Genomic DNA, 13401 nt, shown 5'->3' with positions numbered 1-13401 from the left:
CATAACCCTCCAACAGAATTATTATTGTGCTATTTTCAATAATCTGACCAGGCAGATAAAAGCATTAACATGGAGCAAGTATATTAGACTTTGTTATATCGGAATGGTAATTATCATCAAACACACATAAGATTCACAGCAGAAGAATAGAGTGCCTACATCAGAGATGGGGAATCTGTGATCCTCCAGATACTGCTAGACTACAACTCCCATCATCACTGACTGTTAGTCATCAGCTGGGGCTGATGGGAGTCTAACTGACATCTGGAGGGCCATAGATTCCCACCCCTGCACTACATGCTTCTTGACCATTTAATGACGCAAACAGCCTAGTCCACTCTGATGAATACTGACATTTTACCTTGCCTATGTTATCTACCTTACAAGGGACCAGGGAGCTTCAATTAGTGACTAATTACCTTGTGTTAGGTTGACAAAGGGGGGGGGACCTCCATTGCTTCCTTGCCTACCATGCCATCTTTGCCCAAGATATAGTACTAATCCAATCAGGTGTGTAAAAATTTCCTCTATTACCATGCTAGAGCTGAAATAAACACCAGACATGGGCGCAGCACCATACCCTCATTCAGAAACCTATTTGTTTTTTTATCTAAAAGTACATAAAATTGTTACAGAAATGGCAACTGGCAAGTACTCACTAGGTTTTATGGCATTTGGTGCAGTGGAGGGTCCATTTCCCCAACCTGTAGAAGCCCCTGTATCATCAGCTTCACCCCATCCAGGGCTGGTTTCATTTGGTTCACCCCAAGCAGCTGTACCATTATCTGGAGCAGGAGGTGTGCTTTTGTTCCAGACTTCATATAGAAAGAGTTTTCATTATGCACTTTTAATGAATTGAAGTTGCTTTCTGACATTTAGCACAGCATCAACTGAGAAAAATCTACATATTTCTATATTGCTGACCCCATTCTGTCATACTTTAGTGTTTGTTCTGACTCTTACACCACATGATTCTTAGTGTAAAAGAAAAACACACAAACAGTGTGATAATGTAATATTATTGTACTAAAATGAGAGTCTGATCCTATCCGCAAAACAAGCTCTGTAAATAATTAGATGTTCTATATGCTAAGGCAAAGACTTTAAGCAAATGTTTTAAAAATATACCTGAATGAGGTCAGAAAAATGGTAGTATAAGAGGAAAATCATGTTACATTGAAATGTAACAAACTGTATATGCAGACACCTGCAGTTTGCTAGAAAAACCAAGGGTCTGCAATAGTTGAAAGTAAGAGAAACTGGGTGAGGGGAGGTGACTGGCAAGGAAGGATAAGCACTCCCTTTTTCCGATGCACATCACCCTTCCCAACACAGAAGGGGGCCTGGGTACTTTGCTGCACCTAACTGCAGTTGAACATTCAACAAAAAAATGGCTTTTTACATAATGCTGTTGAATTACATTGTCACTTCTAGGGAAAGCAAAGTAATTCAAGAAAAATTGGATAATTTGAATCATTAACTAATCCTATTTGTTACTTTAAAACAGAGGTAGGGAATATGTTTGCCCTGGCAGGCCAAATCTTGATCTCCCCCAATTCCAACTTTGACACGTAAGCAAGACCATCCACCGGTAAATCATCTGATGTCATAACCAGGTGATCGTTGAATGTTTTGGAAGTGCTATGTGAAGAGTTGCAATTTCTGTGTTCAGTGCTTCCCAAGCACTTTGCAACAGCCCCCTCTGTCAAAGTCCCATAATTATCTGCCCCACTGGTGGGCCAAATGGAGAGATAGGGCAAGTCAAATTTGGCATGTGGGCCAAAGATACCCTACCCCTACTGTAAATTAACTGCAGGCCTAATGCTGCCTGTAGATGAAGCTATATATTTCTACTGAAGAAACAAGGATGCAAACTGACTCACAAAAACCACCATTACTGGTAATGATGCATCTTGAGAGACAAGTCCCCTTACCCACAATCCAAAGATAATAGTGTACAGCAACAGACTGCATATACCAGTCAGCTTTGAAAGCACCAATCACCAGCTGGATAAGAGAGCTGAATTCAATACCCACAGACCCTTCATCACCATTCCCCAAGACAGTGATCAGGATGAGGCCCCAATTCAGCACTAAAATAGTACATGTGGTCCTGGAGGTTAAACAATGGGATCCAGCTATGGGAATCATGCACAAAGTTCCTGGTTCAGCAGGAAATACACATATACAGGTTGAGTCTTTTAAAAGAGGCCCTGTGGAACTTGTGTACTCTGTATCCACAGGTCCTCTTTTAAAGGACTCACCCTGTAGAAGCCTTCTACTGTTCACAGATCCCCTTGATAGTAACAAGTGGGTGTCTTAATTCAAAATTTTAGTGACAGTAAGCTGGTAGCTTGCAAAAACACCCTTTTAGGGCATAGCTTCAGCAGGTGTATTTGCACATATACACATACATTCAGCTTAAGTAATAGGATCAAGACTGCACATGGATGGGATCCTTGTGGTGACATACAGATGAAGTTTCAAGCACCACTGGCTGCAGATTGTTCTGTGTTAACACTATTCCCCCTTTCACAAGTTAAACACATTGGGGCTCCCCTCTCCCAGTTCCCTGACACAGCAAACAGCCTTACTTGTGAACAGTGAACATTTCACATGAAGCCAGAATTAAATAGACACCTCTTTGATATATGAAGTCGTGTCTCCAAAATTTCAAATGACACAGACCTAGCTACAGAATGCAGGTACCCTCTCACCATATTTAGATCTGCATTTACTAGTTTGCATTACAATGAAGAAGGCAAATAAAAGGAATACCTGAGGGTGCTACTTTGCTGGGCCTTGGAGTTGGCAGATTCTGTTCTCGTGAAGCTTGTCCACCTTGTGAGTTCTTGTCCCACAGGTTCACATTCTTGTAGTTGTAACTGCTGGGATCTCCCCACGCTGAGGTGCCATCATCAATATCCATTTTTCGACTAATTGATTGGGGGGATGGTTCTTCCCAGCCACTGGGTTCCTCATCCTTTGAGGCAGTTGGCTGTGGCCCACTGTTCCAGTTAGGATTGGGTGACCTCCCATTTCCTGGAGGCTGTGGTGGTGGTGGGCCCCAGGAGCCAGGTGCTTCTGACTGCGGATGGTGTTGCTGTTGCTGATTATTCCAGGAATTGGCTTGTCTACCAGAATCATTCCATGCTGGATTTCTTTTATTATTATCCCACCCTCCTTTTGAGGAACAGTTTGTATTTGCACCATTACCCCAAGTCCCAATCTCATTTTGACCAGCTTCACCCCAGCCTGACATCGACTTGTTTCCTGAACTTTCCCAGTTACTATTTTTTGTTTGGTCAACTTCCTCTCCCCAGCCATTCTTTCCAGAAGACCACCCTTGATTAGGTGGTCGTCCATTCCACCCTGGGTCTTTGTTGGAATTCTCATTCCAAGATGTTGTCACCTTTTCTTCTTGTCTTCCTCCTCCCCAATTAGAACAATTGTTCTTGAAATCATTCCATCCTCCAGTGTTTTTGGGCTCTTTCCACTCTGTCGGAGTAGAGAGTTCACCCCATCCAGACTTGATTTGATTGCTTTGGCTGGGTGCATCTCCCCAGCCCCCTGAGCTCTTTGTCTGAATGGCAGAACTCTCCCACCCCTCAGTTCCTTTATCAGTCTTTCCCTCTGCCCTTGGCATCTCTTCTATGTCCCAAACAGTATCTTGCTTGATTTGAGTTTGACCCCAGCCAGTATTTGAAAGCACTCGGGGATCCAAATCAGTCCTGCTCAACAAAGTTTGCAAGACTGCTTGGCAATCAGGATGTGTAGGCCTATATGATCGACGTCCAGAATTGTGACTGTCACTACTTCCTGCTTTATGGTTGCTTCCAGTGCTTTGACCTCCAACCTCACTTCCTGTAGAGCTGGAAGATCTACCCCAACAGGGAGCCTGGGAATTGCCTTGGTTTTCAGGAAGGGGGTGGCCCTTTTGATTGTCCCATGCTCCAGTGCTAGAATTTGGTTGGTTTGGACCACTCCATTCTCCAATCTTCAATTCATCAGACCCAGACGGCTGTTTCCATTCTCCCTGAGACACCCCTGATGTCATTTTGTTCCCTTCACTCCATTTGTTTTCACTAGAGTGTTGAGGGCCAATGGTCCAAGACCCATCACCCGTAGACCTGTTACTGTTATCCCAAGAATCATTTCGTGACCCATTCGATTTTTGAACAGAAGCTCCCTTCCACGAGTCCTCCCTATCCTTTCCATTGTTCCCATGATTTCCAGAATTGCTTTGACCAGAGACACTGTCCATTCCAGAAGGCCCCCTAACTGTACCCCAAGACCCAACACTCCCAGTCTTTCTCTCTCCAGTGCTTTGTGAAGGGGCATCAGTGTTCCTGGAGGGGTTCCCAAAGCCCATTTCAAAGGACATTCCCTTATTCTCCATTGGGTTTGGTGAACTTAAGTTCAAGGAGTTAGTGTTTCCATTTTTTGGTCCATCAGTGTTGTGAATTTGAGCCTGTTCTCTGCCAGAGACAAAGTTAACACCCGCATTTTCCATCTTTGACTGCTGTTCCCTAGATGTCTGACCTGCTGTACTAATCTGTGCATTGGAGCCACCATTATCAGATTCTGAAGTCCCTTTCCTTGAATTGCCCTCCTGAATCAGTGCTGGCCAAGCAGATGGGTTGCTATTTGGGTTGAAATTGCTGAAGCCAGAACTGGGGCCAATTCTGTCCTGCCCACTCAAGTTCCTCCAGCTTGCTAGACCACTATTACTCTCTGCTGCAGGATTGGAAGATTGAACAGATTTAGCTTTAGGGTCAGATTTCCAGGCCCCAAGATTACATTCGTTACCAGAGCTTCCAGACTGGCACTGGTTTTTTCCTTTTCCTTTGTTACTAGTGGTGCTTCCTGGCAGAGTGCTCTTCTCCAAGCCAGGGTTCGAGGCACTGTTGTTGTCTGTGGTGTTCTCGGAAGAAGACTCAGTATCTTTGCTGGCAATACAAGGCCACTCTTCCATGTCAGACCTGTCTACAATCACCGCGTCCCAGACGTGAGTTGGGTTGGCATTGGTGCTGTTGGAGGAGGCTCCAGGACCCCAAGTGGAATTTGCATAATTTGAAGAAGCACCACCTCCAGTTGTTGAATCTAAAAGAATGAAACTTATTCACAATTATACATAAACACATGGAGAACGATAAACAGCACATACCAGTTATTTGCATTATTCTGAATTTTAAAGTATTTACAAGCCATCATTTATGACATTCACAATCACAAAATCTATGGTGCCCACTAACTGAGATGACTTTTTAAAAGAATTTAACAAATTCATAGCCTAAATGGCACCTGGATGTTCAGAGGCAGTATGGCTTTGAATTCCAATCAATAGGGACAGACAATGGGAAGGCTTCCGTCTTCAGGCCTGCTTATAGGTTTTCCAGAGGCATGGAGCTAGTCCAATGCTGAACTAGGTAGACCTTGGCTTGATCAAGAAGGGCTACATTAATGTTCTTAACAATGTCACATTTAATTTTGTATGCATTATGTGCCATACTCAGTAAGGAAGAGTACCATATCAGGCCAAATAAAATACCTCCTAGTCCTGCAAATTGATAACTGGGCCATCATCAATTGTACCAATTAACTTTCAAGGTTAGCTTGTGAGAGAGGTGCAAATTAGATGAAAAAACAAAATAACAGTACTTGTTTAGTCATGCTCAAGTCTTGAGCATGCAAGCCTCTCTCCAAGGTAAAAGGGCAATGAAAAATCAGGTTTACCATAGATATCTGAAAGCAGTATAATAACTGCCTTCTAGAACCAATATCTATCTCATCCAGCTTTCTGTGTCTGAAGAATTAGCTAGTTATCTTTGGGAAGCAAAGGGCAAACATGCTGCTCTTTCCTTGTTTATTCCTAGTATCCAATATTTAATGTGGAAGAGTGCATCTTATTATTTTAAAAGTCATGTGCATTTCTGAAAAAACTGCTTCTGCTTCTACTTGGGGCCGTTTGTGATTTATATGACTAAACAACGTCATGGTTGACACAGTCCCACTACATTTATTTGGCAACATTCATGAATATTTGGTATGCTTGGTAAAAATACGGAAGATATATTTATATAATTCATTCTTTTAGACTTTCTATTATTATTTTCTTATCTTGTAATTTTATTCTTCCTGTTTTTATGACTGTTTTTAAGTACAGATAGGATGAACCTTCAGAATCAGCAGCTTGCTGCAATCTGCACTTTGGAACTTTCTTCTTTATTAGTGCCACTTACTTTTAAGGAAAGGGCTAGTGCTGTGATGTTTTTATTGTATGTGATCTTTAATGTGTATATATTTTAATTCTACTAATGCTTTTTAAACAAAATATTATAAAAAGATATTTAAGGCAGACTGTGAACATGTTTTTCTTTTTGCTATCATGGCTACCACCTGTTGAGACCTGAACGCCATGGACCTAGCATCTTGTAGTTGTGAATTCCATGCTAATTAATTGCCTGTGCTATTTTGAAGTACCTCCTTTTGTCAGACCTAAATGTTCTGGTAACCAATTTTAATCAGGAGAAGCAAACTTCCATTATAATTAAAGAAAAATTACTTTATACATATTTGTCACCGTTCATCATTTTGTAAAAAAATGTAACACCCGCCTTCATTAGACTCCAAATTCATTAGTCTATCCACATATAAGGAAGGTGCCCAGAGTTTAAGGATTTTAATTTCCCTTTTTCTATTCCTACAACATCACTTTTTAAGATGGGCTACCTCCCTATCTACCCAATCAAAAACTGTCTTGAAACAATTCAGGAGGATGTTGTTGTTGTTGGCACCCGGCTGTCTCAACAGACAATGGAGTGTGCCTCTGGGGGTTATCAGCACTGAAGTGACCTCCCTGGGGCGCAAGCCTGGGCAGTGAGTATGGAGGTCCTGGGCTGCCCAGACAACAATACCCCCCACCCTCAGCCTTGCTGGTGTGGTCTAAAGGAAAGCAGAGCAATACATTTGGCACCAGCTTGGCTGCAGGAGTTGCCAGGAGGCTTACCATCCAACAGTCTTAGGACCTCCACTCTGGATTTGTGTAGGGTTTACTCCTTAGCCTTTTCTTGAAGATATTTGGCAAGAAAATAGAGGGTTAGGATCACATAATGTCGAACTCAAACCCAAAGGGAAATAACAAAAGCTTTCCTACCTGTTGCAGTCCCACTGTCACATGGCAGCAGCACTCCTGTTGTTACTAGTTGTGCGTTGTTTGGATTTACTCCAGGTGCTGGAGAAGGAGGTGGCCCTACTCCACTCCCAAGGAGCATACAAGATGGCGGAGGGGGCTGCCCACGTTTCAGTAACACTTTGTGGTCCTGCTGGCAACGGAATCGCGGCGGCACCTCCCGAGGCATGTAGCGGGCGGCGCTTGGCGGTTGACCGTTCGGCACTGCCACCCTTTTGGCATTGTTGCCACCATTGACTGGTGGCAATGGAGAGCTGCCAATTGGGCTGGCGGTCACTGGTTGGCTTAAACTTGGTTTCGTCGCTTCGGGCACTACAACAAAATATGTAAATAGGTGTTCTGAATTGTTTTGCAAGCTGAACAATATGAAAGACTATATTTAAAATTATTTATGAAAAAACATTTTTAGTATTAAAATATATTTCATGCCCTGATCCTATGAAGCTAATAAGGGTAGAAGAACTTTGTTTTAAGAAAGAAGTGGAAAATGATCTGCTCAAAGACCAAAAAAACTTATTGTAAATTTTAGAAAAATTAAAAGTCTTTTACCTTTGGTTTTTTGATCTGTGACCTGTAAGTGAAATGAGAAGAATAAATAAAAATAGCCTTATTAACATTAACTAAGTTAAGCCTGTGTTAAAGGTAAGCTTGTGTTACATTTAGGCATATTTGTATATGCCTAAACGTAACCTGTTTAGGCATATACAAATATTAAAATGGTCAAACAACTTGTCTTTTTCAGTATTTATACATTTTGTTTAGCAAAAGATTCTTCCTCCTTTTCAAATATCTAGGCATTACTTTCATTTTGCAAGTGAGCAGATAAAAGAAAACTGATACTAATGTATGTACTAGAATCCAGATAACAGGAATATTTGAGACAAGATAGGCAAGAAAATTTACTTTGTCTAACAACTGAAGTGTTTGCTCAACAGGACTGTAAGAAATGGCTAAGGGTAAAAGTAAAGGACCCCTGGATGGTTAAGTCCAGTCAAAGGCAACTATGGAGTGCGGCGCTCATCTCACTTCATGCCAAGGAAGCGGGTGTTTGTCCACAGACAGCCTTCCGGGTCATGTGGCCATCATTACTAAACCGCTTCTGGCGCAATGGAACACAGTGACTGAAGCCAGGGCACACGGAAACGCCATTTACCTCCTTCCACAGCAGTAACTATTTATCTACTTGCACTGGTGTGCTTTCGAACTGCTAGGTTGGCAGAAGCTGGGACAAAGCTCACCCCAACACACGGATTCGAAGAGCTGACTTCCTGACTGGCAAGTCCAAGAGACTCAGTGGTTTAGATCACAGCACCACCCACCTCCCCCGTTCTAAGAAACAGAGCATCTTAAAGCACAAGCCTATTTTCTTCCCAGTAATAGATTATCTGAAGAACCACTGCTTTAACAAATTTCAAGTAAGTAAACATGAGCAAGGATACAGATTCTTATACAAGGCAACGTAACACCTGAAGGGGCTACCTCAATGCAGCATATACGCCACGGCTTTCCAATACTTAATGGTCACAAGTGAAAAAACATTGGAATTCTAGCACTATTAGATTTCCAACAACTCAACAAATGTTGCAGGGACAAACTGTGCTGAAAGTCTGACTAGGGTAAACACAATGCCACTAAAAGCTTTTCAGTAAGTCAAACCAATGTGAATAAAATGCTTAGAAAACAAGACTCTGAATACAATTATTCAAGATTTCTACGACTAGGAAGTTTCCTTAAACTGTGTTATTATAAACTTCGAACCTTTTGGTAAAGAACACTTTACACAACAATGGGAAAAAAATAAATAGTTGAGTTTTAACTATCTCTTCTTAAAATAATTGTGGTTGGTGCAGTGTTGCAGTATAGTACAATGTGAGTTTATTGTTTGCACCAACCTAGCCAAATCTCTCTTGTAAAATAAACACACATGCAAACAGCGGCGGAGCTTCATGCTCCGGCATTGGGGGCGGAGAGCAGGTGGGGGAGTGGTTGGTGCACGTCCCGGGAGGCATGATGTGCCACCTGTGGCGGCGTGGTGCCCAGCGCGTGCGGGGGGGGGGGGGGGAGCCGCAATGGCACTCCACCAGGATCAGGTTGCCTGGGGCAGTGCGTTCCCCCCGCACCCCTCTTTCTCCGCCAGTGCATGCATCTACTCACTCACTCAGGAGGACTTCAGAACAGAGGGAGACCCCAGACAAGAGTAGGCGCTGCTAACCCTGATCCTGTGGCCATGTTCTTACCAGGGGAGTATGATTTGTCCAGATTCATAACCTGGGTTGGTGGCATAGTGGCTCAGGAAGCACAAGGGGCAAGCCCCCCCCACTACTGAGTTAAGACTCTCACTACTGTCCTGTCCGTCCCCCCGTCAATCCCATGGGTTTTTGGTTTAAAAAGGGGGGGGAGACTAAGGGGGGACATGACTGTCATTCATAAAATTATTAACTAGACAGTGAAAAATGGAAAGAATGTCATCTTTCTTATAACACTAATTTTGGGAGGTCACTTACCACTGACTGGGAATAGATTATGGGCAGACAATAAGAAGGGCTTTACACAAAGTACAGGTTACATGGAATTCACTGTCATAATACGTAGAGATGGCCAGTGGCTTAGATGTCTTTATGCATTTGTCTAATCGCTTTCTAGAGGAAAATTATAATGGAAGCTATCAGTCACTATAGTTAAATAGCATCTCCAAGCTCAGAGGCAGAATGACCCTGAAAATCAGTTTTGGGGGGTGTGTGTGAAGGAGGGAAGCATGTATTTAAGTTGATCAAATGGTGTAGTGTGTACTGTTAAGGAATACTGTTATAGAATACTGTTAAGGACTGTTGAGGAAAGGTGGTGAGAAGGGGTGTTTTGCAGCTGTTTGATTATTATTTAAAAATAAAGATAAGCAAAGATATTGTGGGAAAGCTTTTATTCCATCGCCCCAGTAGCTGCGCAAACTCGGTTGGTGAAGAAGATCCAACATAAAGAATCAAGATGCCATTTCCCAAGGCTGACAACAGAATCAGTACCTGTATCCTCTGTGTTGCACTTTCATAGGATTGGGAGTAGGGCTGGGGGGAATGATTCAGTACCACCAAGACACTCAGGAAAGTGACTCACTAAGTTACTGAAAAGTTTCTATTACTTCTATGACTTAAGGTGCCTTTGACAGCTGCCATAATGGAAGCTCTGATTCCGATCTGTTATCTCTGAAGACTTAAGGTACCACGCGATAAATACGCAATAATGGTTTGAAGCTTCTATAGCCCATTTTCAACACTGCATACATGGAGTACTGTACCTATGGACCAGCAAGCTAACATCTGTAAAGAGCCACAGTATAAAGCACTGATGTAGAAGGCCAGTGAGCAGCAAAAAAGGTGGTTTGTTATTACACTATTAATGGGAACACCTTGCCCCGCCTGTGCCTCCAGGTGACAGTGCTTAGAAATCACCTCCTGTCTCTGCAGTCATCTCAAAGAGAATGGGTTGGTGCTAAATCGATGTTCTGTCTCTCCTGGCTCATCAAGAAGATCTAGATCAAAAAGATGGGTGGTTTTTCAGGCAGTATTGAATATTCCTGCCTATGTCAAACTTCACATTTAATAGGTCTGAGGAATTAAGAGCTAGTTTTTTGTACAGTAAACCAGAAAGAGCAACATAAAAAGATGTAAAAATGCCACCAATTTTTACTTTAAAGGTCTTTGCTCATCATAATTTAAGAGGCCCTGTTCAAATATACATCATTAGCCACAACAAATCTTTATGAGTGCTTTTCTAAGGCTGAAGATTCTATTGTTCTGACATATCAGGTCCTGGGGAAGTAGACCAACAAGAGGAGAAAAAGCCTCAACAATTTTTAGATGCTGCTGCTTGAAGAGATACATCTAAGACCCATTTTTTGTGTGCCCCCTCCAGAAGAGGTCTGGACGGTAGCAACACAAGAATGGGTCTTTTCTAGGGTGGCTTCCCATTTGTGGAATATGCTCCCCAAGGAAACTCACCTAGCACCTTCATTACAAATCTTTAGGCGCCAGGTGGAAATGTTTCTCTAAAACCAGCCCTCTGGCTGATTAAACATTATATGGCCTTTTAAATGTGTCTTTGGAATAACTGGTTTGTTTGGTTTTTATGTATTTTGTGTTCTCATTTTGCATTTTTATGTTATGAAGCACCCTGTGATCTTAAGATGAAGAACCATATACTATACAAATTTAAACAGTAATAGTAATAAATACAGCATGGGAGAGTGACTAGAGTGTTCAAATCCCCACTCATCCATGAAGTTCACTAAATTATGTTGTGCCAGCCTAACTTACCTCACAGGGATAATGTAAGGATAAAATTAAGGCGGGGGGGGGGCAGAGTGTGTATGCCGCCTTGAGCTTCTTGGAAGAAAGTGCCCTAGAATCTTTCTGAAACTGCTTATGCAAAGTTAACTTCCATCACGCTAACCTTTTATAGTTATTTGAGACTGTTAACTAGTATATAGATAGAGGTGATCCAGCTGACATAATGAACTGACTTTCAAAAGGCTTTTGACAAAGTACTTCACAAATACTTTCAGGTACGTTTAGCAATCATGAACAAGAAGCAAGGTCCTCTTTATGGATCAGTAACTGACAAGAAACATGAAGCAGAAAGATGGAAATGTGGGAAATCGAGTCCTCCAAGAATAAGTACTGAGACATGTGTTATTTAACTTGATCATAGTCTACAGCTAGGGACAAGCAGTGATGTAATCATTTTTACTGGTGATACTAAATTGTTGAAGGTGATTAAAACAAAAAGGATTGTGAAGATCTCCAAAAGTTATCGCCAAACTGGGTGAACGGGCAGTAAAATGGCAAATACATTTCAATGTAAGCAAGTGTAAAATTTCACATGTTTGTTCATGCAGTGTTGGTGACTGATCAGAAACAAGACCTATAGGTCATAATGAAGAATTTGATGAAGCAGCTGTGTGTGTGCCAGCTGTGAAAATGGTTAATTCTATGCTAGGAATCATCAGAAAAGTGGTTGAAAACTAAAGTGTCAATATCATAATACCATTATCCAAATCTATAGTGTGATGCATTTGGAATACAGTGTACCTCGGGTTATGAACTTAATTCGTTCTGGAGATCTGTTCTTAACCCGAAACCGTTCTTAACCTGAGGCGTGCTTTTGCTAATGGGGCCTCCTGCTGCTGCCGGCGCGCAATGTCCGTTCTCATCCTGGGGCAAAGTTCTCAACCCAAGGTACTACTTCCGGGTTAGCAGGGTTTGTAACCCAAAGTGTTTGAAACCCAAAGCATTTGTAACACGAGGTACCACTGTACTGTGTACCATTCTGGGTCATTTTACCTCAAAAAGTGTATTACAACATTTTGGATTTTTTTGTTTAAAGGTATATAAAGTTATACATGGTGCAGAGAAAGTATAGAAAAGTTCTCTCTCTCTCTCTTTCTCATAACACTAGAACTCGTGAACATCCATTGCAAATGCTGGAAGACTTGGAACAAAAATAAGACAGCACTTGTTCACTTGTTAAGCCATGGAATCTGCTCCCATAGAAGGCAGTGATGATCACCAACTTGGATGGCTTTAAGAAGAGGATTAGATAAATTCCTGGAGGACACAGCTATAAAAAGCTACTAGCCAAGATGACTATTATGTTCTGTCTCCATTGCTGGTGGCAGCAAACCTCTGACTACCAGTTCTGGGAAGCATAAGGGGGGAGAATGCCATTGGACTCACAGGCATTGAGTTGGCCACTGTGAGAACAGGATGCTGGTATATATGGGCCACTAGTCTGATCCAGAAGGCTCTTCCTATGTTCTTAAATGTGGGGTACAAGTGTAAAAATTAAAATAATCCCCCCAACATGGGCTGTAGACAAAATGCTGTTTCTGCATGTGCTTTAATGAAGGCAATGTATGAGTCAATAATCCCAGGACTTCAGCCACAGGAGTTTGGGAACCACTCCAAGCAGTTTCAATTCATGTGCTCAAGTAAGAAAGCTAAGAGAAGCACAAAGGGTCTCGCACTTACCAATGTAAAATACATCTTGGGAACACTTCTTGGATCCATAAATAGATTTATTTAAAGCAATCTTATAATTTGCTACTCACCTGCATGTCTGAGAAAGCAGCAATTGTTGCCAGACAAGCACCCAAGTTATAAACGACACAGAGGAAACCAGCTGCTTTTACAGCTCGATCAACACTGATCTCTGTTTAA

The 13401-nt window shown here is 42.0% G+C and overlaps 1 protein-coding gene across 10 annotated transcripts in view; it reads right to left on the bottom strand.

The window, feature by feature from the left end:
• Window positions 1-13401, bottom strand: part of TNRC6B (trinucleotide repeat containing adaptor 6B) — a 116114-nt gene that overhangs the window by 48631 nt on the left and 54082 nt on the right. For 8 of the 10 annotated variants that reach the window (XM_079994548.1, XM_079994551.1, XM_079994552.1 and 5 more), the window contains 4 exons: window positions 7742-7763; window positions 7157-7504; window positions 2779-5103; window positions 660-815 (listed from right to left, as the gene is read on the bottom strand). In XM_079994548.1, the coding sequence (XP_079850674.1) occupies window positions 660-815; window positions 2779-5103; window positions 7157-7504; window positions 7742-7763 (2851 nt within the window). The remainder of the gene's footprint in view (window positions 1-659; window positions 816-2778; window positions 5104-7156; window positions 7505-7741; window positions 7764-13401) is intronic. The other 2 variants (XM_079994556.1, XM_079994549.1) reach the window with 1 other exon arrangement.

Source organism: Podarcis cretensis (assembly GCF_951804945.1).
Source record: "Podarcis cretensis genome assembly, chromosome: 10".
NCBI classification, from domain to species: domain Eukaryota; kingdom Metazoa; phylum Chordata; class Lepidosauria; order Squamata; family Lacertidae; genus Podarcis; species Podarcis cretensis.
The sequence above is the reverse complement of the archived record's forward strand: the minus strand, read 5'-3'. Positions and strand labels throughout refer to the sequence as shown.